Source organism: Pelodiscus sinensis, chromosome 3 (assembly GCF_052426305.1).
Source record: "Pelodiscus sinensis isolate ZL-2025 chromosome 3, ASM5242630v1, whole genome shotgun sequence".
Lineage (NCBI taxonomy): Eukaryota > Metazoa > Chordata > Testudines > Trionychidae > Pelodiscus > Pelodiscus sinensis.
Window position 1 is genome coordinate 56,205,303 of NC_143054.1, and position 27,010 is coordinate 56,232,312.

The window sequence follows — 27,010 nt, forward strand, 5'->3', positions numbered from 1 at the left end:
ACGTAGCCAGTATGTCTACAAAAGCCTACTGTTTAAAAAAAGCATGAAGTTTAGTGTGGCATTTTCCCTCCTTAGTTTGGTAAGCCCTAATTTGAATGATGGTGTTGGTTTCTGTGATAAATGTGCAATTGGCATAGGAAGCAAAAAGATATAACGAGAGAGAAGAAGAAAGTATGGTAGAACCTTAGAGTAACGAGAATCAGAATTATAAACTGACTAGTCAAACAAATATTTCATTTGGAAACAGAAGAACACAATTAGGCAGCTGCAGCAGAGAGAGAAAGGGGGAGGGGTTAAAAATCAAAAACAATTCAGTAATCTGATAAATGTAAATGACTAAAGAAAATAAAAGGGAAACAGCATTTTTTTTCTTCATAGTAAAGTTTCAAAGCTGCATTAAGTCAATGTTCAGCCGCTCTGCAGACGCTTGGCTGCTTCATGGGGAACCGTGCTGCCGCCGACCTCCTTGATCTCCCCTGGCCAGTCGCACTGCCCCTGACCTTCCCTATCTCTCCCGGCCAGTCGCGCTGCCCCGACGTCTCTGCCCTAGTTGGGGGCAGCGCGACCGGCCGGGAGAGATCGGGGAGGTCGAGGGCAGCGCGACTGGCTGGGGGAGATCAAGGAGGTCGGCGGCAGCATGACTGGCCAGGAGAGATAGGGGAGGTCGGGGGCAGTGCGACTGGCCAGGAGAGCTAGGGGAGGTCAGGGGCAGTGCGACTGGCCGGGGGAGGTCGAGGGCAGCATGACTGGCTGGGGGAGATCAAGGAAGTTGGGGGTAGCGCGACTGGCCGGGAGGGATAAGGGAGGTTGGAGGCAGCACGGCTGGCCGGAGGGGATGGGTGAGATCAGAGCGCCCTGCGACCTTCAGGGGGCGGGGGCGGATGATCTCTGGCATCCTGCCGCATGGCCTTGCTCCCTTCTCCCTCTTCTTTCACTGCCTTTGTCTCTGCACTGTCTGGCACCTTCCCTTCCGCATTCCGCTCTGCCCGCTCTGCCGCCCGCACAGTTGCGTTGGGCGGCCACAGGCAGGTCGGATAACACGGAATGTCAGATAAAGGAAAGTCAGAAATTCATATATACCTTTTGGGTTTCACTTGATTTGACTTCAGAGATTTTATTCCAGATTTACACCATTATAACTGCAAACAGAAGGCCATCTCACACCATAAGGGGTTTTATTTTTTTTAGCAGACATCAGCTGAGTGTTTTGTTTATAAATCTGATGGTATAACAGAACTCGGAATGTGAGTTAGCTTGGGTCAAGGATCTACAGTACCCCAGGCTCACTCATTGTACCAGTACCCCATTCAAGGTGAAACTCCCCTGTGTATCACATGACTCTCTACACTACTCAGGCCCTGCATACCCACTAAGCACAGCCAAAAGGGTTTCCTCACTGGACCAGCATTGAAGACTATAACTGTGGCCAGTTGGGGCAGAGCTTGGAGATTCCCATGTATTATTGTTTTCCCATAAAATACTGGAAGGGCAAAGATAATTATTAGAAAAGTATTATTAGAAAAATTATAGTATGTGTGCAAAGTATGAACATTTAAGGCATTATAACATGGCCAAAATTAAATCCAGTTTTCCCTGAAAGACACTCTTCCCAGGGTGATGGCACAATTCCTCAAAGGTATTTAGGTGCCTAACTCCCAATCAAATAAATACTTCTAAATACCTTTAAGAATCTGGGCATATCCCTCTTTCAAATTTTCACTTTTTACCCCAAAGTGAGTGGTGCTGCAGTAGAGATGGGGAATCATTTTTGGTTTGGGGGCCATTGACGTGCAGAAAAATCAGTTGGAGGCTGCACAAAAATGAGATGCAAGCAAGCAAGCAAGCAAGCAAACAAAACACCACCTAATTGAAATGAAGGGTTCAGCGGTGTATGGGAGGGGACTGCTGGGAAGTGGCAGTGGGGTCTAGACATGAGGAAGGGTGCAGAAGTGGGTTGGGGGTTGGTGGATCTGAGAAGGTGGTAGGGTATAGGAGAGGGATGGGTGGGAGGTAGAGTGAAGGCCAATCGGAGAAGTGGCAGTCTCTATATAAACTCCCCTCTGTGCTGCTGTTTTCCCAACTGGGGGGAAGGAGAGGGAGTCTCTTCCTCCCCTCACCAGGCAGAGCCTGTGGGTTGGATCCGGCCCCAGTTTGCCTGACTCCAGCCCCTGAGGGGGTTCTAAGGGCTCCCCGACGCTGGGAGAGAGAGCCCTGAGCCTCAGCGGCCGAATACAGGGAAGTTGGGGACTGGATCTAGCCCCAGGGCCATAGATTTCCTATCCCTGTGCAGCAGCTTAAAAAAAGTGAGAGTCCCCGAGTTACGCGGATCCAACTTATATTGAGGAGCGGCGCTACTGGAGCAACCCAGCAGCACCCCAGCTGCTCTGCCCCAGGCGTCCCCAAGTCAGCCGCTGCTGAAACTGACCAGCGCTGACTACAGGAAGCCCGAGGCAGAGTTGCTCTGCCCCGGGCTTCCTGGAATCAGCCGCTGATCAGTTTCAGCAGCAGCTGACTTGGGGACACCTGGGGTTCTTAAGTTGAATCTGTATGTAAGTCGGAACTGGCGTCCAGATTCAGCCTGTTGAAACTGATCAGAGGCTGATTCCAGGAAGCCCGGGGCAGAGCAACTCTGCCTCAGGCTTCCTGTAGTCAGCCGCTGGTCAGTTTCAGCAGCGGCTGAATCTGGACGCCAGTTCCGACTTACATACAGATTCAACTTAAGAACAAACCTACAGTCCCTATCTTGCACGTAACCCGGGGACTGCCTGTAATGGGAAAAGTGTCTCTTTCCCCAGCCCTACCCCTCTACTGGCAATCTAATTCTGCAGAGCTAAAACTGAAATAAGCTACGCAACTGGAGCTGCGTCAGTTGTGTAGCTTAAATTGAAATAGCTTGTTTTGGCTTTTGGCGCTGTCTGCACAGCAGGAAGTCTGAGGTAGAGCACTCTTCCTCTGATTTCCCTTTTTTCTCTTAAAAAGTGGGTTACAGCAATCAGGGTAAGAAGTCCTCCAGATCGACATTATGGTGGAAAAAACTGCTAATAGTGTAGACACAGACTATGTTATTTAGGAATAACATCCGTTAGTCCGAAATAACACTGCTGAGTAGACGTACCCTCGGAGAAATACATATTCACATAGCTCTCTTTTAATGAATTCAGTCAGTTGATTTGTTCCAAAGGCTTCAGGGTGAACATGGCATATGTTTATGAAACAAGCGCTCCCTTCGTGTTTACAAACTGCAGTGCTTGAGGGTATAACACAGATACTCCTTTTCTTTCAGCTGCCTTTGAACAGCAAGGATGGCAGTTACAAGTTACTGGTGAAAGGCCATGCCAATGACCGGCTGTTATTCTCTAACAGCACCAGCCTGTTATTTGAGCACAAGAGTATCTCTGTCTTCATCCAGACTGACAAGTCTCTGTATAAACCAGGCCAAGAAGTGAAGTTTCGGATTGTCACTGTTGATCCTGATCTCAAACCCTTCAAAATTTCTCTAAGCATATACATCCGGGTGAGTATACATTTGAAATCGAGCAATATACTGAAATCAGCCTGAATTTTTGAATTTTCAGTCAAGTCTTGCTCCTGAATATGCTCACGTTTAACATGCTTTTAACATGGTTTTACTTTAGGACCCTCGAGGGAATTTGATACAACAATGGTTGGCAGAAAAAGGTGATTTGGGTGTGCTTTCCAGAAAATTTCAATTATCAACAAGTCCTGTACTTGGAGACTGGTCCATACAAGTGCAAGTCAATGTGAGTATTAATACTGTTGAATGCATAGAAGGTTCCTCTTGCAACACTGAAATTTTCCATTGTTTGAGAATGAAATACAAGTTTGCAATGATGAGACAAAACAGAAACAAGTATAAGTCCTGATACTGCAGTAGGGCTGAGGCCTCTTGACGCCAGTGTAGGTCTACCTGTACAGAGCTCATTGCAGTACTGAGGCTATAGGCTGGAAGAGCTAACCAAACCTAGGTAAAGGTTTTAATAGTATATGGTTTCTTCTTGACTTTATTAATTAGGAATTGTCTTATGACCTGAAGCAAGAGAGTACATTTTCCTTTCCAAAACTCTTTGGACCAGATTCTGACCCCTTCCTCCCTTATACTAAGTAGAACCTTGCTCCATAAAGTGCTCTTATTTATTTCAGTGGCATCACTCAGGGTATGTCTACACTACAAAGTTAATTTGAACTAACAGACGTTAGTTCGAATTAACTTTGATAGGCGCTACACATACAAACCGCTAGTTTGAACTTAATTCGAACTAGCGGAGCGCTTAATTCGAACTAGGTAAACCTCATTCTACAAGGACTAATGCCTAGTTCGAATTAAGTAGTTGGAATTAAGGGCTGTGTAGCCACTTAATTCGAACTAGTGGGAGGCTAGCCCTCCCCAGCTTTCCCTGCCACTCTGGGCACCACCAGGGAAACTCTTCTGCCCCCCTCCCGGCCCCGGAGCCCTTAAAGGGGCACAGGCTGGCTACGGTGCCCATGCCAGGTGCAAGCCTGCCAGCACCCAGCCAGCAGACCCTGCACCTGGCACGGCTCGAGCCGGCCACCCGCTGCCACCCAGCCCTCCGCCTCTTCCCGGGACCAGGCTGGCGGCTCCTGGGAGCCTGCCCGGGTCCGCAAGAGGCGGGCGCCCGCCTGGTCTAGTGCAGATATCGTGGACCTCATCCACGACCTCCGCACGAGGCACAGGAAAGTGGCCGTCTAGAGCAGGATAGCTGCCAGCCTGGCCACCCAGGAGCGGGTTGGCATGAAAATCAAAGTGGTCCACTGAGACCCTGTCAGCCGACGGTCAGGGCAGTGAGTGGTGTGTGTGTGTATACTATACACCCGAGACTTCAACTGCTGAGACCGGGGTCCCTTGCAGTAGGCAACCTGGAAGAGGTTGATGGGCACCCCAATAAGTGTACAGGAAGAGCTTATTACACTTCAGATTTTAGCTGCTAGAATCTGTGATTCCTTTGCAGCGGGCAGCCTTGGGGAGGCTGAGAAGTGCCCCAACGGATTTTGCCACCTGGGTGTAACACAAATCCAAACGCCCAAGCTCTTCCTATACTGTCCCTAATGACCGGCTGAAGTTCTTTTTAAATTGTGCCTGGTTCTGTTACAGCAACTGAAGGAGTCAGGTTAAAACTTAAAACATTTACAGGTTTATTGAGGAAGCTTATAAATCATATGGTTGCAATGGCTATTGTTCTATTTCTTAACTGCTGACAAATATATATATATATAAAAAAATGGTTACAAAGAAGATAAAGATAGAAATTAGAAAATAATGGTACCAAATGACAGCTTAATCTTTAAAGAGCTCTATTCTATGCATACACTATAACAAAAGGACACATACAGGTACAATTTTTACCCCCTTCTGCGTCACTCGATCCCAGCGTGTCAGGCCAGGATTGGGCCCTCAATTCCTCGGAAAGACGAAAATACGAGGTGGGCGTCCCCATGGAACCTCGGGAGGTCAAACACCTAACCCGACCAGCAGGTAGAGGGCAGATTGACACTCAAAAGAGAGTGTGCTGCTGTACCACCTTTTATACCCGTTGGGTCACGTATTTTCTCTTTCTTATCTGTAATGCCAAATGCTGCTGGTCTGTCTTTTGTGAGACCAGCTCTTACAAGGGAGTTGTGAACTTAATTTACACTTGTAAGAGAGAGTTGAGAGGATTAAATTGGAAGTACTGGACATTCTTTTTCTCAGTGGGAAATTCCTTTCCCAGGGACTGTGTGTGTTCGAATCAACATGGGTGCCAGCTGGCACTTCTTGCAGCCTTGAGCTCAGTTTATTTCCTTAATCGTTACTCAGAGTCAGAGAAACTCGCATATCCTGGTCTCGCATCAAAGCAGATCAAAGCTTAATGGCTATGCTGATTTTCCTATTGTTCCTTCTCTGCCCTGTATACAGACATCTCAGAGGGCAAGCAAGATTGAGATTGGGGGGCTGTCTGGCTACAGACCCCTGACCCTGAGCCCTGAGCTTACAGTGGCTGTATTGGGTCAGACCAAAGGTCCATCTAGCCCAGTAGCCTGTCTGCCGACAGCAGCCAACACGAGGTACCCTGGAGGGGATGGACTGAAGACAATGACCAAGCCATTTGTCTCATGCCATCCATCTCCAGCCTTCCACAAACAGAGGCCAGGGACACCATTCCTACCCCCTGGCTAATACCACTCTATGGACCCATCCTCCATGACTTTATCTCACTTCTCTTTAAACTCTGTTCTAGTTCTAGCCTTCACAGCCTCCTCCAGCAAGGAGTTCCACAGGTTGACTATTTACTTTGTGAAGAAGAACTTTCTGTTGTTAGTTTGAAGACTGGTACCCATTCATTTCATTTGGTGTCCTCTAGTCCTCCTATTATGGGAACTAATGAAGAACTTTTCTTTATGCACCCTCTCCACACCACTCGTGCCTTTATAGACTTCTATCATATCCCCCCTCAGTCTCCTCTTTTCTAAGCTGAGAAGTCCCAGTCTCTAGCCTCTCTTCATATGGGACCTGTTCCAAACCCCTGATCATTTTAGTTGCCCTCCCCTCTCCCACCCTCTCTCTTCCCCTCTCCCACCTTCTTTTCCCAGTCTCCCCGAGTTTTGTTCAATAAAGTTTTGTTCTATTTTTGAACACACGTGTCCTTTATTTTGTACATCAGGAAGGGGGGCTAGGGAGGGGTAAGTGGAAGTAGGTGAGGGAGGAATGGGGTACGAGCCCCAGATGGGGTGGACTGGGGTGGCTCTTTGGGCTCCTCGGGGTGGAAGCTCTCCTGAAGCCCCTCGATTGACCCCCCCTCCGGATGACAGCCTGTGGCAAGTGCAGCCGGGCTGACGGCCGAGTGCTGTGATGTGCCAAGTGTGGGTACTCAGGGCACTCCAAGCCAGGACTGCTTTGCAAGTGGGGAACCCCTGAGAACTGTCTGTCCGGGGTGGGGGTCGGGTCCCTTTAAGCACAGCCCTCGGCTAGCCTGAGACAGCAGCTCCACGCTCTAAGTCCTAATCTGATGCCCTGCCGGCACTGCTTCCGGCCATCCTTAACCTTGGTTCAGGGTCCTCTCAATGTGGACATGCTAGTTCGAATTAGCAAAATGCTAATTCGAACTAGTTTTACGTCTAGATGCACTAGTTCGAATGAGCTTAGTTCGAATTAACTCATTCAAATTAAGTTAGTTCGAATTAGTGCTGTAGTGTAGACATACCCTCAAGAGAGTAAGGATTATTGAATGGAGTAAGGATATCAGAATCTGATCTTTAAAAAAATCCTTATTACAATTCTGTTCTTCTTGGGTAAAATTTTAGAAAGCAACATAGTCACTTGGGAGCTTAAGTCTTGTTGACTTTCAGTGGAATTTAGCTCCTAAATCTTTTGAAATTTTTACCTGTTATCGCGATAACTCTGGAATCATAGCAGTTAGCTATGATTAAAAACCTTTTGAATCTATTTAATTCAGGAGTTCCAAACATTTTTTTTTAGTATAGATCACCTTTAAATATAGATTGTCTCACTACAGACCACCAGCAAGTGTTTCATGGATTATCAGAGGTCTGTAAAACATACCATATACTGCCAGAGTAGGATTGGTTCTTGTACTACATTTTCTGGTGCTTTGTCTAGTCTGTTGTTAGAAATCCCCAAATCCAAGGCAACCACAACTTGCCTTGCAGACTATTGCACAATCTGATCGGTCTCTCTGTTTAGAAACATTTTGCTGTTACTCAGGCTAAATATTGTCTTTAGTCTCTGCTCAATCCTACTGTTCTTATATTCTTATTTGTGCCACTCCAAATAATTCCTCTCTCTCCTTGGAGTCAATAGCTTTCAAATGCAAGATGGTTATCAGGCCTCCATCTGCTCCATCTCTACCCCTGGACAGTTGGTCTTTGTCTACACTGGCGGCTTCTTGCGCAAGAACATCTTGCACACGGGTTCTTGTGCAAGAAGTTTTGCACAAGAAAATGTCCACACTGCCATGTGTGAGCTGTGCTTTTGCGCAAGCGCGCCCATGGCAGAGTGGAAGCTCTCTTGCGCAAGTCAGCTCCGATGGCCATTTTAACCATAGGGCTTTCTTGTGCAAGAAATCCCTGCCGAGAGTCCACACTGCCCTTTTGCACAAGAGCTCCTGCGCAAGAGGGCTTACACCTGTTAAAAAAGAGCATAACTCTTGTGCAAGGAGCTCTCTCTTGACATGCCATACTGTAAATTTTCTTGCGCAAGAGCGGGTGGGCAGTGTAGACGCTCTGCAGATTCTTGTGCAAGAACGGCCATACTTGCGCAATAACCCACTAGTGTAGACATAGCCCCAGTGTTCTGCTCCCATCTGTCTCCTGTGTGTATTGTGTACCAAATCAGCACCAAGCTGTTTCACATTGTGCAGAGAATGGGCACCTCAAGTACAACACTCATGGAGATTACACCCTACTATGCTGATTTGGCTGCAGATGGAGCTGGATTTACCTCTGAGGAAGAGGGTCCTTTTACTCTAAGGCTACGTCTAGACTGGCATGATTTTCTGCAATTGCTTTTAACGGAAAAGTTTTTCTGTTAAGAGCATTTGCGGAAAAGAGCGTCTAGATTGGCATGGACACTTTTGCGCAAAAGCACTTTTTGCGGAAAAGCGTCCATGCCAATCGACACACGATTTTGCGCAAGAAAGTTCTGATCGCCATTTTCGCCATCGAGGCTTTTTTGCGCAAAACAGTTTTTAGCTGTCTACACTGGCCTTCTTCCGCAAATACATTTTTGCAAGAGGGCTTTTTCCCGAACGGGAGCATCATAGTATTTGCGAAAGAACATTGACAATCTTACATCAGATCGTCAGTGTTCTTGCGCAAATTCAAGCGGCCAGTGTAGACAGCTGGCAAGTTTTTCCGCAAAAGCACTTGCTTTTGCGGAAAAATGTGCCAGTCTAGACGCAGCCTAAGTGTTAAAAAAAGATGTTTAATTATTTTCTCTATTGGTATGTAAAGTTATACAAATCCACCAGCCAGCCTTCTAAGCAGGGTTATACAGAACTTGTTTATACCACTAGGGGAAATTTAGTTGCTGCAGGAAGTAGAAATTGGCTCAAACAATAAGGTCTGGATACTGATCATGATCAGAACCTTCCCAGAATTCCAGGATGTTCAGATCTGAGTCTTAGGTTGATCTGTTGTACACATAAAGGCCTTTGCAACTTTTGGGTCTGACTGACAGTAGGGATGTGAAAATGTAACCGCTTACATTGTTAGCGTACGTCTAGACTGATGTTTTTTTCTGGGAAACCGGAAGTATCCCGGAAGAACTCTGCTGCATCCAGGGAACGTATTTGTGCTTCTGCTTTTTTTGTGGAAGAGCAAACACACTCTTTCAGGGAGCCCTATATTCCTCATTCTATGAGGAATAAGAGCTCCTCCGAAAGAGGAGGCTTTTTCTCCATTTCCAAATGCACATGGGGCCAAATGGCAGAAAAGCCTCTTCCGGAAAAGCAATCGGAAAAAGCTACGCAAATTGCGGAGCTCAATTTGCGTAGCTTTTTCCAATAAAAGAATGTAGTCTAGACCTAGCCTTAACTGATGAGCATGGGCCTGAATCAGTCTGAGGACAGTCACCATCAGCAAAATGTCTCATGGCCTGCAGTCGGATTACCCTGATGGGCTGCATGCGGCCTGTGGGCTGCAGGATGCCCACCACTGATTTAGACTCTAGATAAATGCTGTGTAATCAAATACAGTGCAAAAAAAGTGGACTTTTTAAAATGTGGTCCACTAGATGTCAGTATAACCAAGGAAAAGCTAATAGAAAACTAGGATAAAAGCACTAGCATCACTGAAACCTGCATGCTTTTGCATCGCCACAGAAAAGTTCTGTGGTGTTCTTTGCACTAATCCAAGCTTTAGCATTATTTCTCCTTGACCACAGTGACAAAATTAAAGTGTACATTCTATCTGATGAAATTCTGATGAAATTTTATTCAGAAACAAAATTAAAATGAAATGTTCATTGAAGTTGAAACATTCCTTTCTAATAAGGTAAAACAGAATGTTTCAGCCTTATTCAAAGTGGTTGGTCCCTATTTTTTCTAACTAGAATATTGTAAAATCAACACTTTCCTATGGGAAAAAATTATTTTGATTAAATGATTCAATTTAAATTAACTGGTAGGATAATGAGAATCAGTTAGGTAATGTTGGGCTTTGATTTTTAAAGGACAGAAGTTAAAGAAATTAGTTAAAGAAGTCAGCTAGACTGAAGAGCTCAAGAACTTAAAAGTAGAGGGGGCTTGGAATTTCTTCAAGTCAGTAATATAAAAACTATCTGAAATTTTCACCCCAAGCACCAGGAAATAACCTGTAGGGAACGGCTCTATAGCTACCTGTTAGGAATGGAAAAAGGGATTGATCAGCAAAAAAAGTTATTTTGTTAGATACATAGGTTAGAAAGTGTAAGAAAAAAGTGAAAAATGCTAAAAGTTAGGATGACTTAACTCTTGCCAATTAAAGGCAATTAAAATAATTAATAGCTTTTTAGTTATGTAAATGAAATGAGAATACAGAAGGATGAGGCCAGGCCATTAGACATTGTGGATGGAAAGCAGATTAAATATAAGCTGGGTATGGCCCAAAACCTAGATGAATACTTTGCCTTGGTTATCAGTAAAAACGTTAATATGGAACATGTGAATGAAGGCAATACGGGTGTCTAAAAATGAATATTAGCACATCCAAGGTAGAAGAAAAACTTTCAGTTCAATGTGTTCAGATTGTGTGTGTGTGTGTGTGTATGTGTGTGTGTGTGTGTGAGAGAGAGAGAGAGAGAGAGGCGTGGGAGCTGAGTTGTTTCTATTCCAGAATACGGGAAAAATTGGCACATACGATTGCTTGTCTGGTAGTGAGGGTTTTTAATAAATCTCTCTGTTCATGGATAGCACCATCTGACTGTAGAATAAGTAATGTTGTGCCTGTATTTAAGAAAGGGAAGAAAAGTGGTCCAAGTAATTGACTCATTGAATTTAGAGAGGTAAGTGATAAAAGTGATGTAATCAGTGGGGCTGACAGCTACCGCGGGTCCCAGGGCAAGGTGTGTGTGGGGGCAGCTCTGTGCCCCGAAAGGGGTGTGGCCTCTGGTACAAGCTGTGGGACTGGGACTGCAGCACTGCCTGGACTACGGCATTGGACCCTCCCCCTTCCAGCCCTCAGAGTGCATGGTGCCGGGCTCCAGGGCTCCAGTGGTGATTCAAAAGTGTCAGGGACTCTGTCCACTGCTGCTGCTACTGGCCTGAGCACTAGGCCCCTTTGAGTCACTGGGCCCTGGGGCAGCGGTTCCCTTTGCCTTTCCCCCGTTGGTGGGCCTCGATGTAATGCAACATGTGTTTTCTAGAGGTAGATTGTGCCAGATTAACCTGACTTCCTTCTTTGAGAAAATAACGGATATTTTAGATAAGGGAATTGCATGCAGCAGATTTAATATACTTGGACTTCACAATATCACATGGGAAATTATTAATATACTTGTACTTCACAATATCCCATGAGAAATTATTAATTAAATTAGAGCGGATGGAGATCAGTAAAAGCATTGTATGGTGAATAAGGAATTAGCACTAAGGGAATAAGGCAGTGCTGAAAAGTCAATTATCACATTGGAAGAAGGTTACTAGTGAAATTAATCAACAATTGGTCTTGGGACCAATCTAAGTCAATATTTTTATTAAAGATCATGGCACAAAAAGTAGGAGTGTGCTAATGAAGTTTGCTGCTTATAAAAAGTTGGAACACACCATCAATGTAGAGGAGGATCAGAATACCATACTGGAAGATTTGGATGACCTTCAAGACTGGAATGACAGAAATGGACTTAGGGTTTCATAATAAGAATTTCTTCCACAAGCTGGTGGCTTCTCAGTTGGAAGTGACAGAAGACGGAGAGAGATCTGGGTGTGTGGGTTGATCCCAGGATGACTAAGAGCCATCAGTGTGATGCGGCTCTGACAATGGCAAATGTGGTACTAGGATGTATCAGGTGAAGCATTTCCAATAGAGATGGAGAAGCATTAATGCCATTGTTCAAGGCATTGGTCAGGCCTTGTTTGGAATACTGTGTGCCATTCTGGGAACCCATGCACCAGAAAGATGAATTTAAACTGCAATGAGTTCAGAGAAGAACAGATAGGTGATTACAGGAATGGAGGGCCTGTCTTATGAGAGGAGATTGAAAGAGCCTGGCTTGTTTAGTCTAGCAAAAAGAAGGCTGAGAAGGGGATACGGCCAAAGGACAGTGTTGGCACAAGAACAAATGGATATAAACTGACCATGAACACATTGAGGCTGGAAATTAGAGGATGATTTATAACAATTAGAAAAAGGGATGAGATTTGGTAAAAGCCTCCCAATAAGAGTTGTGGGGACAAACCAAACAACTTAATTAGTTTTAAGAAAGAGCTCTGCAAATTTAGGAGTGCAGCTTTATGATGGGGTTGTATGGCTCACTTCTGGATTATGTTTTACGTTCCTAGTCCACGTGCTTCAGGGTTCCAGCTGGCTACTGGCAAGGGTCTTAAAGGCTTCCCCCAGTGTCTTATAGAAGGGTTTGTTTTCCATTTTCTTCCTCTGAAGCATTAAGGATGGCCACAGATGGTGATGAGAATTGGGTTGGGAAGATTAGGGTGATGAGGTGACACTGAGTATTCTGTCAGGTGTTTGGCTGGCTGGTTCTTACTCACATGCAACCTGATCTCTGTATGTGGGCTTGAGAGGGAATCCTTCCACCCCCAAGTCAGACTGGCAGTGACATTAGGGTTTTTTTTCCTCTTCCCCTACAGTGAGTGGTTATGGGTCACTTACCAGGATTATCCAGGAATATTTTACTTAATAATTTCCCTGCCATTGTAGGGGCCTCAGTCCCTCTTGTGTTTTGCCTACAGCGCATAATCTGGGCTCTAATATTTTGATCTAATTTTGGTTGCTGTTTTAGTATGTGGGTACTGAGTGGTGTTGGTGACCTTGATATACATCATGCCCTATATATAGATAATCTGGTTGTCTGTTCTGGCTGCAAATGCTATGAAATGGAATTTTCTGTTTGGGAAAACCCCCCCATATTTTGAACAGCTAGGCATCCTGCCGTGTTTTGTTATAGGCTCCTGTATGCCTGACAGTTTGTATAATTACATTTATTTAGCCTTGATATCTACACTTTGAAGCCCTTATGAGAGATATTAAGTTACTGTCAAAGTACTCATGTTTTCCTACATTTGTTTTAAGCTTTGATACAGTACCACATGGGGAATTATTGGTTAAACTGGAAAAGATCGGGATAAATATGAAAATTGAGAGGTGGATAAGCAACTGGTTAAAGGAGAGACTACAGCGGGTCATACTGAAAGGTGAACTGTCAGGTTGGAGTTCCTCAGGGATCAGTTTTGGGGCCAATTTTATTTAATCTTTTTATTACTGACGTTGGCACCAAAAGTGGGAGTGTCCTGATAAAATTTGCAGATGACACAAAGTTGGGAGGTACTGCCAATTCAGAAAAGGATCGGGATATCATACAGGAAGATCTGGATGAACTTGTAAATTGGAGTGATAGCAATAGGATGAAATTTAATAGTGAGATATTTAACTATCTCGAAATAATCTCAAAATAAGGTACACAATTTGCATAGCTCAAATTACATAGCTTATTTCGAGCTAGTGCCACTGTGTAGATGCACCCTTACTGTCCTTGGAAGGCAAGCCGGCTTTCTTCCTTTCTTGTAGGTGTCAGTTTGGGGAACGAGCATCTTATGGAAGTTCTAAAGCCCTTACCTCAGAGCCAGCAAACATATAATCAGAGAATCAAAAGTCTCCAGGGTCCAGATCAGGCTGGCATCCTGGTGCCTGAGGAAATAAAACTTCATGTTATAGCTGCCAGCATTATTGTTATTTACAACTATAGCTGCCCTTCCCTGTCTTCAGCTGTCATTTCCTATTTATACAGCCCAGTCACAGAGGTGAGGCAGGATGCTCCTTGACTGTGGCCAGGCTGTCTTGGTTCTAAGCTCCAGTCTCTCCCTTAAAGACAAATGGGTATAGTTCGGTTATGTGACAGGCATCAGTATCACTGTCTCCAGTGGCAACTGTTAACAAAAATACCCCTTAGAACAGAGGTTTTCAGACTTCAAGACCAAGTTTACTACATCAAGACTCAAAAGTGCCCAACCTTCACGTTTTTAATCAGTGTAGCTATAGTGGATTATTGTTTTAACACTATATTTTTCACTGACATTTATACCGTCTTACTGTAGGCTGTACGCGAGTACATTTATACTGTCTTATTGTGGGCCATTCTAGAATACATACTACAGTTTGAAAACTATTGGCCGAGATAAAGCTCATTTGGACTTGATTTCTCTCCCTCCTTCTCTCTTATTATTACTCTCTCGTTATATCTTATCTCAAATTAGATTGTAAATTCTCAGGACATTTACTAAGAGCTAGCTTCTGAGGTACAGCAGTTGTTACTCAAGGCAGGATTATAACTGTAGTAATTCAGTTTTTACTTTTTGTAAATGCTAAGTTTTAAATGGTGACTAGAGCACCAGAAAATTGGAAAAGGGCAATGTTACACTGATTTAAAAAACAAAACAAAACAAAACAAAACAGAATGTTTAGCATTTATTTTCCCACAATGTTTCCCACAATGAGCTTCTATCTCAAGTAAAACAGTGGAACACAAACATGAAGAGTAGTAAGAAGCATGAATTTATAAAAACCACATTTTTATGGGAAAAGAATAAAAATTTAGTGGAAAGCTATAGAAGTGATATTTGGATATGAGCAAAGTGTGTAAAACACTATATTATCAAATCATATTCTTGCTTATTTCAACTCACATAAGATATGCCCTTTATAATTTAGGTAGAAGACTAACAGAAGGACCATAAACTAAGACTAGGTTAAACAATAAAATACTCTTGGCTGAGAGAAGGTGATTGGCAGGGAACTGTTGGGTTCTGTCTTAGGTTTTGTCTTATTAAATAAGATATGAGTGAACTAGAAGATTGAGTAGACATAATGTTAATGATATTTGCACATACTACTGAACTGAGAGGAGAGTCAGACACTACAGATATTAGAAAAGGATCAGTTATTTTTAGAAATGAACTAAAAGCAGTAAGATGCTATTTCCCTATCTTAATCCAAACAGCTCAGCCTGCCTGAGTCTGGGTTAACACAACTACTACAATGTACTCTGTATTCTAGTGAACATCATGCAGAGTGAAATGCTTACACTATTGAAATCTGTGTGAAAACTTCCACTGATTTCTGGGGAGCTAGGATTTAACCCACAGTACCTACTACTGCCTGAAGTTTCTCCTTAGGGTTCTCCAGAGAATGCCTTACCACTAAATAGATTTCTTCTAATCCAAGTGTGGCCAACCAGTTAGAGACTTAGGGTATGTCTACACAGCAAAGTTATTTCGAAATAACTTTATCAGCGCCTACACAGCCAAACCGCAATTTCGAAATTAAATCGAAATAGCGGAGGGCTTATTTCAAAATTGGTAAACCTCATTCCATGAGGAACAGCACCAATTTCGAAATTGCTATTTCGAAGGAAGTGCTGTGTAGACGCTTATTTTGAAATAGGGGGCCTCCAGCCCTTCCCAGGGTGCCCTGGTGGCCACTCTGGGCACAACCAAGAAAACTCCTCTCCCTCCCCCCCACCTGGAGCCCTTAAAGGGGTAGACCCTGGCCACAGTGCCTGTGCCAGCTCCAAGTCTGCCAGCCCAGAGCCAGCAGTCGCTGTACCTGACCCAGTGGCCCCAGCATGAGCCAGTCAGCCCTCCACCACCCCCCAGGACCAGTCTGCCAGCTCCCAGGAGCATGCCAGGGGCTGGAAAAGGCAGGCGCCTGCCTGGTCCAATGCAGAGATCAGAGGCCTAATTCAGGTTTGGGGGGATGCCTCCAACGTCCATGATCTCCACACTAAACGGAGGAACGCAGCCATTTACAGACGGATGGCTGCCAACCTGGTCACCAAAGGCCACATGCGAACCCAGGAGCAGGTTCGCATGAAAAAAAAGGAGCTGTGGCAGGCTCGTAGGAACACGTCCAGGAGAAGCACCAGAGTGCCCAGGGGAAGCTCTGGCTCCATGCTGCAGAGTGCTGTGGTGTTCTGAGTGAGAGCAACCAGAGCATGCAGAGAAAAAAATGCTTTGCTGTCTCTCAGCGAGGTAGGCAAGCAAGCAGGGAAACTTTAGAACTGGCTGTCCGGGGGGGCATCCCTTTAAGCACAAGTCTCAGATACCTTGAGTGACTGCTGCCTGAGGCTAACTCCTGACCTGTTGCCCTGCCAGAACCGGTTCTGGATGACCTTAAATGCGATTCAGCGTCCTATCAGTGTGGATGTGCTATTTCGAAATAGCAAATGCTATTTCGAAATGCATTTTGTGTCCAGATGTGTTCTTTCGAAATAAGCTATTTTGAAATAACTATTTCGAAATAAGCTATTTTGAAATAACGCTATAGTGTAGCCATACCCTAAGAGCCAAAATAGCTGAGGATAGAGTGCAAAAAGCCATGTATCTATCTATCTATCTATCTATCTATCTATCTATCTATCTATCTATCTATCTATCTATCTATCTATCTATCTATCTAGTACACAAAATATAGTGATAAAAATAACATTACAGGACATTTCGGACAAGAGCCCTTCCTCTGCTTGTTAACAAAGTGTTGTGTTGACAAACCAGTTGCTCTTTCAAATTTTTGTGATGCTTAAAACACAACATTCATTCCAAAGGGTTCCAGAGTTCCAAGGCTGGGTGGAACTGAGAGAATGACAAAATCAATTAGTTGAGATTTTCATCAGAGCAAGTTGCAACTCCAAAAGTGTTGTCAGTATACCTCATGAAGAGATTGGGTTTACTGCCAGAAAACTGTTGAAAAAACATCTTCTCTACAAATCCCACAAACAGGCATAAAAAGGTCCCATTTAGTGCCCATACTAACACCTCTTACTTGAGAATAGAAGTTTGAATTAAATGTGAAGAAATTTAATGTAAGCACAAGCGCAGCCAATCTTAAAAGAATATCAGTAAATGGGGTCTTAACAGTTTGATCAGTGAGAAAGGATAAACCACAATGTCATTTCTTGCCTTGCATGTTCCAGTTTATGACTCAGTGGGACTTTTGGCAATCCTTGCTTTCAACAGTCCTCTTCAAATCGGGCTTGTATTTGGTTGAGGCCACTTGAAGTAATTCCCTCACTTGTGGGTCAGTTAGAATAGATCAATGCTTCAATTTCACTTGTTTCAACGTAGAAAAAACTGACTCACAAAGATACGTTGACCAAACATTGACAGTAGTCTGAGCGCAGCCTGTTTAATATTGGGGTATTTTTCCATCGGTACAGTTTTCCAGAATTCAAGTGTGCTTCCTTTTAGAAAAGACTTCAATCTATTGTCCTCTGGCAGTTCAGTCATCTCAATCTGAGAAGCTGCTTCATTTGCGACTAACGGGGCTTTCAAACAGTCAGCCTCTGCACTGAAAGGGTGAACCAAGGATACAATCTGTGGCCTTTTCAATTGTAGATCATAGAATCTCTCCACAAAACTATTCTGAAGTTCTTCGATCAATGTTGCATATCGTGCTGTGCTTTTTTTCAGGACTTCAGCTGCTTGTTGACCCTCATTTAACAATGAAGGAAACGTGTTAGTTCCTGCCTTTAAAGCTGTGCCTTGAACAGCTTGAGTTTGTTGACAAATGAAAATACACTTTGCACTAGGTCAGGCAGCATTTTTAATTTCCCTTGTAGATCCATGTTGAGTCTGTCCAGATGATGCAGCACGTCTACCAGAATTGCTAAATCTAAAACCCAGTGCAGGTGTAAGAGTTCAGGATATTCCTTATGCTTCTCTTCCATGAACCATTTCACAGCGTCCAAAAGTTAAAAAAACAGCACTTTGCCTTTTGAAAGCCACGTGAGAGTGCAGTGGCAGGTCTCCGGGAAGACCTTGGTCGACCTCAGCAATGAGATTCCTGAATTGTCTGTGGTTAAGAGCATGTGTGTGAATATAATTGACAATTTCTAGCATGGGTTTCATTAGGTGGCCTAAATTCAGGTTTTTAGACATCAGTTGCTCCTGATGGAAACCTGTCATCAGTGCTACATAGCCCCTCAAATCCATTCACAGATCCAATCATAGATGGTGCTCCATCCCGTGCTATTGCTGCAAGTTTCAGTAAAGGCAGATTTGTTTTTGCGTACACTTCCATCAGTGTTTTTTTCATATTAATGCCACGGGTTCTGTCTTTTAATGGTACGATATCCAGGAGTTCTTCTTTAATTACACAATCCTCTGACACAGTCCATACAAATATTGCCAATTGAGGTTTGTCCTGTATATCACAAGACTCGTGCAGTGCGATACTGAGGTACTTGCATTTCTGAAGATCTGAATATAAATGTGATTCAAGTGCATCATTTATGTCGGATATTCTGTGTTCAACTGTGTGGCGTGAGAATTGAAGATCTGAAACCATTCTTTTCAGATTAGCATTTTCTGGTGACAAGATGGAAACAACATCTATGAGGCATTTTTTAACAAACTCACCTTCACTGTAAGGTTTTTTAGCGCAGGCAATGTTCCAAGAAACTTGACTTGAGGCAAGTGTAACTGTGTGAGAGTGCTTGGAAAATTTATGGAACACTCCAATCTGTTTTTCTATTTGACTTTTCAAAGTTTTTAGTTTGTGAGTGTGTAGTTCAGTACCTTTGGGAACTTTAGCATGGTGTGAGTTGAAATGGTGCTGGAGATCTGAACACTTGAAATGTGCTAACGAAGTCTGGCATATCAGATGGAGAGGTTTGCCATTCCACTCAATGAAAAATATGAACTTTCCCAGTCTGTTAAGAATGTTCCGTGTTCTTCATATTTGCGCTTATTTTTACATTTTCCTTCCACGTTGAAAGAGGGGTACCACATGCTGCAGATTAAAAAGAAAATGTCAGACACTTTTAAATGTCTCACCAGCAAAATGTGACAAGGAAGATGGACTTTTAAAATAACAGGGTATGTGATTGGTTAATAATACTAAGTTCCGTGGAATGGTTCTGTTGTAGAATACCTGTCAGAGAGTTATGTAGTCCACTGATTGGCTACTAATGACTAGTTAATTATTTACTGATTGGCTCACATTCAGTACTAGGGTACAGATTTAAACGTATACAACAGGCAAATTAAAATTAGTAATAGATGACAAATATTAACAGACCATTTACAAAAAAACCAATAAAAAAGTCTCTAGTCACTTAAAAAATTTATGGCCAGTCCATAGATCTTCAGAGAACATGTCAAGGAACAAATATCAAATTAAAAACTGAGAAGTAAATTACACAATTTGAAGTTGTTTCACTCCAGCTTACTGATCTCTGGTATGGTATCCTCATTTTTTTTTTTTTACTTATGAAGATTATGGCTTTTTTATAGTTCTAAAAATTCAGGTCTGTCCCAGACTGCAAATATGAGAGGTTCAAAAACAATAAGTGAGAGACTCATATCGCAGAATAATTGCTTCAGCCTGGCAAACAATAGCTTTTGAATTTTCTTTAAAGAAATACAATGTAAACTAGGTACATGCTAATTCTTTTTTTGCCCTGGAATTTAAATATGACATCTGAGTTGTCTGCTTTATTCTGCATCTAGGAAGACTTTCAGTTTAAGGTGCTTCAGCCCCCCCACCCCACTCTAACCCAATGTACCCACCTCTTCTCCAGAGCCAGGCACTCCTAGCCTCCCTGCTTATTCAAGTAGGAATAAGAAATCCTCCGGAAAAGGCTTTATTTTCCAGAGAATAAAGTCTAGACTGGCGCTTTTCTCCGGCTTTTCCCCCTCAGATTTGCCTGTTCCAAAGTGCTACATTAGCATCCCTTTTCCGAAAGGGGTGCCAATGTAGATGTAGCCCCCATGTTTCTATGAATCTATAACTTTTTGATATTGCTGCCAGGGAAGTTGTCAACTGAAAAAAATTGCTGTCAAAAGCTCTAAATCCAGTTTAATCTATGTTTTATGCTGCTATCAGGGACAAGTAACTCGTTCAGTCTCAGATTGGTGAAATGGAGTGCACAGAAAACTTATTTCAAGAAGGAAAATCATCCCCTTTCCTGGCTATAAAAGCAGTGAATTGTTAAAGCTTAGCTTAGTAAAATGGAATGTTTATGTGTAACATTTAATTTAATAACTAGGGGTATGTCTACATAAGAACATAAGAACATAAGAACGGCCGTACTGAGTTAGACCAAAGGTCCATCTAGCCCAGTATCCTGTCTACCGACAGTGGCCAGCACTAGGTGCCCCAGAGAGGGTGGACCGAAGACAATGATCAAGCGATTTGTCTCCTGCCATCCCTCTCCAGCCTCTGACGAACAGAGGCCAAGGACACCATTTTATCCCCTGGCTAATAGCCTTTTATGGACCTAACCTCCATGAATTTATCCAGCTTCTCTTTAAACTCTGTTATAGTCCTAGCCTTCACAGCCTCCTCTGGCAAGGAGTTCCACAGGTTGACTACACGCTGTGTGAAGAATAACTTTCTTTTATTAGTTTTAAACCTGCTACCCATTAATTTCATTTGGTGTCCTCTAGTTCTTCTATTATGGGAACTAATAAATAACTTTTCTTAATCAGCCCTCTCCACACCACTCATGATTTTATAGACCTCTATCATATCCCCCCTCAGTCTCCTCTTTTCTAAACTGAAAAGTCCCAGTCGCTTTAACCTCTCCTCATAGGGGACCCGTTCCAAACCCCTAATCATTTTAGATGCCCTTTTCTGAACCCTTTCCAAGGCCAAAATATCTTTTTTGAGGTGAGGAGACCACATCTGTACACAGTATTCAAGATGTAGGCGTACCATAGTTTTATACAGGGGCAGTAAGATATTCTGGGTCTTATTTTCTATCCCTTTCCTAATAATTCCTAGCATCCTATTTGCCTTTTTGACTGCCGTTGCACTCTGTGTGGAAGTTTTCAGAGAACTGTCCATGATAACTCCAAGATCTCTTTCCTGATTTGTCGTAGCCAAATTAGCCCCCATCATACTGTACGTATAGTTGGGGTTATTTTTCCCGATGTGCATTACTTTACACTTATCCACATTAAATTTCATTTGCCATTTTGTTGCCCAATCACTCAGTTTGGTGAGATCTTCTTGGAGTCCCTCACAGTCTGCTTCTGTCTTGACTATCCTAAACAGTTTTGTATCATCTGCAAACTTTACTACCTCACTGCTTACCCCTTTCTCCAGATCATTTATGAATAAGTTGAAAAGGATTGGTCCCAGGACTGACCCTTGGGGTACACCACTAGTTACCCCTCTCCAATCTGAAAATTTACCATTTATTCCTACCCTTTGTTTCTTGTCTTTAACCAGTTCTCAGTCCAAGAAAGGACCTTCCCTCTTATCCCATGGCCACGTAATTTACACAAGAGCCTTTGGTGAGGGACCTTGTCAAAGGCTTTCTGAAAATCCAAGTATACTATATCTACTGGATCCCCCTTGTCCGCATGTTTGTTAACCCCTTCAAAGGACTCTAACAGATTAGTAAGACAGGATTTTCCTTTACAGAAACCACGTTGACTTTTGTCCAACAAATTATGTTCTTCTACATGCTTCACAATTTTATTCTTCACTATTGTTTCGACTAATTTGCCCGGTACTGAAGTTAGACTTACCGGTCTGTAATTGCCAGGATCGCCTCTAGAGCCCTTTTTAAATATTGGTGTCACGTTGGCTACCTTCCAGTCATTAGGTACGGAAGCCGATTTAAAGGATAGGTTACAAACCACAGATAATAGCTCAGCAATTTCCCATTTAAGTTCTTTTAGAACCCTTGGATGAATGCCATCCGGTCCCGGAGATTTGTTAACATTAAGTTTTTCTATTTGTTCCAAAACCTCCTCTAATGACACTTCAATCCGGGACAGTTCCTCAGATTCATCACCCACAAAGGACGGTGCAGATTCAGGAATCTCCCCAACGTCCTCAGCCATGAAGACTGAAGCAAAGAAATCATTTAGTTTCTCCGCAATGGCTTTATCGTCCTTGATGCTCCTTTTATAGCTTGATCATCTAGGGGACCCACAGGTTTTTTAGCAGGCTTCCTGCTTCTAATGTACTTAAAAATATTGTTATTTCTTTTTGAGTTTTTGGCTAGCTGTTCCTCAAAATCTTTTTTTTGCTTTTCTTATTACATGTTTACACTTGATTTGACAGTGTTTATGTTCCTTTCTATTTATCTCACTAGGATTGGACTTCCACTTCTTAAAAGATACCTTTTTGTCCCTCACTGCTTCTTTTACATGGTGGTTAAGCCATGGTGACTCTTTTTTAGGTCTCTTGCTATGTTTTTTAATTTGGTGTATACATTTAAGTTGGGCCTCTATTATGGTGTCTTTAAAAAGTTTCCATGCAGCTTTCAGGGATTTGGCTCTAGTCACTGTGCCTTTTAATTTCTGTTTAACTAACCTCCTCATTTTTGCGTAATTCCCCTTTTTGAAATTAAATGCCAGGGTGCTGGACTGCTGAGGTGTTCTTCCCACCACAGGAATGTTGAATGTTATTATATTATGGTCACTATTCCCAAGTGGTCCTGTAACGGTTATATCCTGGACCTGATCCTGCACTCCACTCAGGACTAAATCGAGAATTGCCTCTCCCCTTGTGGGTTCCTGCACTAGCGGCTACATGCGGCACGGACTAGCTAGTTCGGATTAGGCTTCTAATCCAAACTAGCTGTACACCTCGTTCCATGGATTAGAAGCCTAATCCGAACTAGCTAGTCCGTGCCGCATGTAGCCGCGCGGCACGGGGTCCGAACTAGCCGGCATTTAAAAATGGCGCCGGCCGGCTTCATGCAAATGAAGCCCGGGAAATTCAAATCCCGGGCTTTATTTGCAACTGCGGATGACTACATTACCCCCGCTAGTTCGAACTATCGGGTAGTGTAGACATACCCTAGAATAGGCTTAAGTCCAATAAACATAGTATCGGGCATAGAGTAAAATGCAGTATCTGTCATTTCTTTAAAATACCTAATACTGAGGAAATGGTAGACCATAATAGAACCTTTTCAAAATTACATGGAATATTTGCAAGGAATAATGGCAGCTATTCCATTGGTCACTGCTCTCAACTTGAGATTGATTGCTCAGAATTTGGACAATCTGAGTTTATCTTGTGCTAGAATTCATTTGCTAGGAAAAATAATTCTTTATATAAAAAGATACCTCCAAAGCTTGCTCTTGCTGGGTCTTCTCTTCCTTAACAAGACATTCAGAACTGGATTTGAAAGTAGCCATCCTCTACAAAGAATTCAGAATCCAATTACAGAGGCAGACAGATGAAGTGGAATTCAGTTGCAAATTCACCACAATCAATTTAGGACCAAATAAAGGTCTTAACTGGTAAATGCATTACAAAAGCAATTTTCCCTCTCTGTATATTCACATTTCCACACCAAATGCTGTGAATGACCCACCTTCAGCCTGACTTGATTAGCTTCATTAACCCAAACAACTTCTTCTTTATATATAGCAGGGGTCAGCAACCATGCAGGCGGCATGCGACCGGATTTTTACTGGTGCAGGGTGGGAACTCAACCCTGACTCTCTTTCCCCTCACAGCAAGAGCCTGCGCTGCCACTTGAGTCTTGTGGTCAGTGCGCAGCCACAGCACTAGTCCCGGGGAGCAGGCAGAGAGGCTGCAGAGGGGGCGGTGTACCAGGCCAGCACACATGTGCTGCTCCCATACATATCTGGGTTTCCAGGCTGTCTCTGCCTCACTACCCCTGCTCCATTGCTGGAGGAGCAGCCACATGGCCCAGCCACTGGAGCTTATCCAGCAGCACTTACTCACATGCCCACCACCAGCAGCAGCAGCAGCAGCAGCAGCAGCAGCAGCAGCTCACCTAGTTTCACCTGCTCACTGCTGTTGCCACAGGATCACTTCTATAGTGGAGTTGGGTGGAGAAAAGGGAGAGCACAGACCGCTGGCTGGTACAGGGGAGTAGCCCCACAAAGTAATGGAGCTGTGGTAGTGGGGCAGAGGCACCTGGCAACTCACCTGGGGACGGGGCAGCAAGTTTGAAACTGCATGGGCTGGGTGGGGGAAAGCAGTTGGGAGGGAGCTGGCATTGGGGCGAGGTGGAGGCAGGGAGGTAATTTGCCTATGCTGTGAGGTGGGGAAGGTGTGGGTGATTTGTGCTTTAGTTGGGAGTTAGAACTGGACAGTATGCTGGTACTTGCTACTTCAAGAATCAGGATTTTATCCCAGTCCCCACCTGGGCTAGGGGGGAGCAAATTCCACAGGGGTTGGTGAGTGCTAGCATCTGTATAGTGTCTGACTGAGCACTCAGAGGCTTGTCTGCTGCTTAAAGTATCAAACTGTGAGCCCGGGATCGGAGAATTCAGCAAGGCAAAGCAAGGTCAAGAATCACACTAAATGGTAAGATCTGCATCTTAATTTATTTATCAATGAAACTGCTGTAAGTAGGATTATTATTGACTTTAAAAAGTATCACCGGAACTCGGACCCAGACATACAGGTGAACAAATTAAATTTCAGCACATGACTTCTGAAAGGTTGCTGACTCCTGGTATATACAGGGCTGGATTAAGGCATGGGCTAGCTGGGCAGCTGCCCGGGGCACCAACCTATGTGGGGAGCGCCTGATGGCAGCTGTAAGGGGTGCACAGCGCCCCTTATAGCTGCTATCAGGCGCCGTGCGCCCGGCTCCCAAATCGCGGGCTGCAGAAGCTCCCAGCTGCCACCCTGCAGAGGCCGCCCAGGGCGGGGGCCGCATTAACCCCCGCAGCGCCGGCCAGCAGTGCCCTTTCCTTCTGTGGCTGCGGGTCCCTGCACGGCCAGGCTTGGCCAGCCCCAGGCGGCCCTGGGCTGCGTGCCAGTGGTGGTAGGCAGGCTGGGCTGGGCTGGGCTGCGCACATGTGTCCTGCCGCCGCCAGCTCCGTGCGCCCTCCCCCACGCGCCAGGCCGGGGCAGGGCCACGCATGCGCCCTCCCCCACGCGCTGGCATGGGGGTGGAGCCACGCATGCGCCCTCCCCCAACCTGGGGCGCAATTAAACTGTCTGCCTGGGGCACCAGAATAGTTCAGTCCGGCCCTAGGTATATACCCTTGCTTCTGTAACTTCCACTCCAATCCATCTGGTGAAGTCGGTTTTACCCATGAACATTTGCGCCCTAACAAAACTGTTAGTCTTTTCAGGCATGGCTGCTTCTAGGGTTCCTCTCTCAAGGTTGCTCAGTTCACATTCTAGATCTTTTCCTCCAACTAGACAGTTATTCCTTCTCACTTACCTTTGGCTGTGATAACACGTCAATTGCCTCAATTTATTTAACCCTTTCAAAGAAGGATTAACTCCTCCCTACGACATGAGCTATTTCTGGCAATTATTAATTGCATCCAAACATCAGTTTAACATATTTAACTTTTGTTACACGAAGAACAGAACTTTTCATTGAGCTACTCTGATTTTTCCAAGATCTTTTTTGTTAGAGGAACAAGCAATCTCAGAGCCCATCATCATATAGCAGAAAGGCACCATCAAATAGCAGAAAGGTAGATTCGTAATCCCGGGGTGCATTACCCGAGAATTGTCCAATTAAATTTCAACTTCCTTTTGGTTTGCAATCTCTTTGTTTGCTAAGCTACACACAGTTTCTCAGAGTTGTAACTTTTTTAATGGGGAAGGAAGAAATATGACCTTCATAGCCTGCTTTGTGCTCTTCCACGTGTCTGCTTCAACATATAGCTAAAACACAACAATTAGCAGAAGTAACCCCTTTGGTATGACCACTGGACTGAGAACCAGAGATCCTTTGCATCAGGAGTCATTACTTCATCACGACACAACCTCCCCATACACTCCGGCATCACCCTGCAGAGTTACCTTTTTTAAAAAGGCCACTTTCCACTAAGAGTCATAAGCTGCTATCCAGTGTTGTTTTTCCCTATCTTTTCATCTGGAATCTGTTAAACAGTAGGGATCTTTCAATCAGGCCCCTTCTTTCCTCCATATTGAGAACTCCTTTGTTTACTTTTTCATCTAAGCCCAGCTCAGACTTTCCACACAGAGTCCTATAAATTGTGGAGAGTGACCCCTTTAATTCTCTCCTCCCTTTCCCTACTTAGCATTTGAGATTTATGGGGCTGCCACTCCGTTGTAGCTCAATATGCTCACCCATATTTCATCAGACAATGAGGATGAAGTGTTTAAACTGGAGCTGCTCCTAGATGAATGCAGGAAGTTATGTACTTGCTCCATTCAGTCCTGATCTGACCTTCCTTCTTAGATTCCACCAAGTTCAAGGCTGTGTAGTCTATTCAGATAGGTTCTAACTCCCACTATGCTTCAGAATCTTTGAGACTGACTCATGAGGTTTAATATAAGGCAACAACATTCTTTTGAAATCTTTCTTCAAAGCCATCAAAATCAAGCCTGGACAATTGGACAGAACAAATACCTACATTTGTTTTACATTTAAAGATGAACTCTGGCATTAGAATTGTATATTAACCAATGGCTTCTTCATATACTTTTGCTTCAGATAAGACACATTAAGAATATTTCATTTCACACAACATATTTTAAGCCTCTTTTGCACAATCACATATGTTTATTGGTCTGATAAGCCTAATGGATCAGTGAGATCTAGGATAGAAAACATATTAAGTCAGCAATTGTGTTAACATTTCTTTAATTGATCTGTTGTTTGTCACCAAAGAATGCTCATTAATGTATCCCATATGTTTAGAAAGGAGCAAACAGAAATATGAGTGATTAATGCCTTCACCTTGAAGGAAACTTTAATCATTTTATTCCACATGTTTGTTTGCAGGTCATCCTGAACTTTATAGACCGTAAATCACCATCAATAAATCAGCAGTCAGCCTACTGCAATGTTGGCAGTATCTTTTAGGAGAATAATGCACAAATTAAAAGTTCCATC

The 27,010-nt window shown here is 43.7% G+C and overlaps 1 protein-coding gene across 1 annotated transcript in view; it reads left to right on the top strand.

Annotated features, from left to right (window-relative positions):
- The window catches only part of CD109 (CD109 molecule), a 136,355-nt gene that overhangs the window by 37,266 nt on the left and 72,079 nt on the right, over positions 1–27,010 (top strand). Inside the window, exons 4-5 of the mRNA XM_075923776.2 lie at positions 3,284–3,514; positions 3,636–3,761. Coding sequence (XP_075779891.2) covers positions 3,284–3,514; positions 3,636–3,761 — 357 coding nt within the window. The remainder of the gene's footprint in view (positions 1–3,283; positions 3,515–3,635; positions 3,762–27,010) is intronic.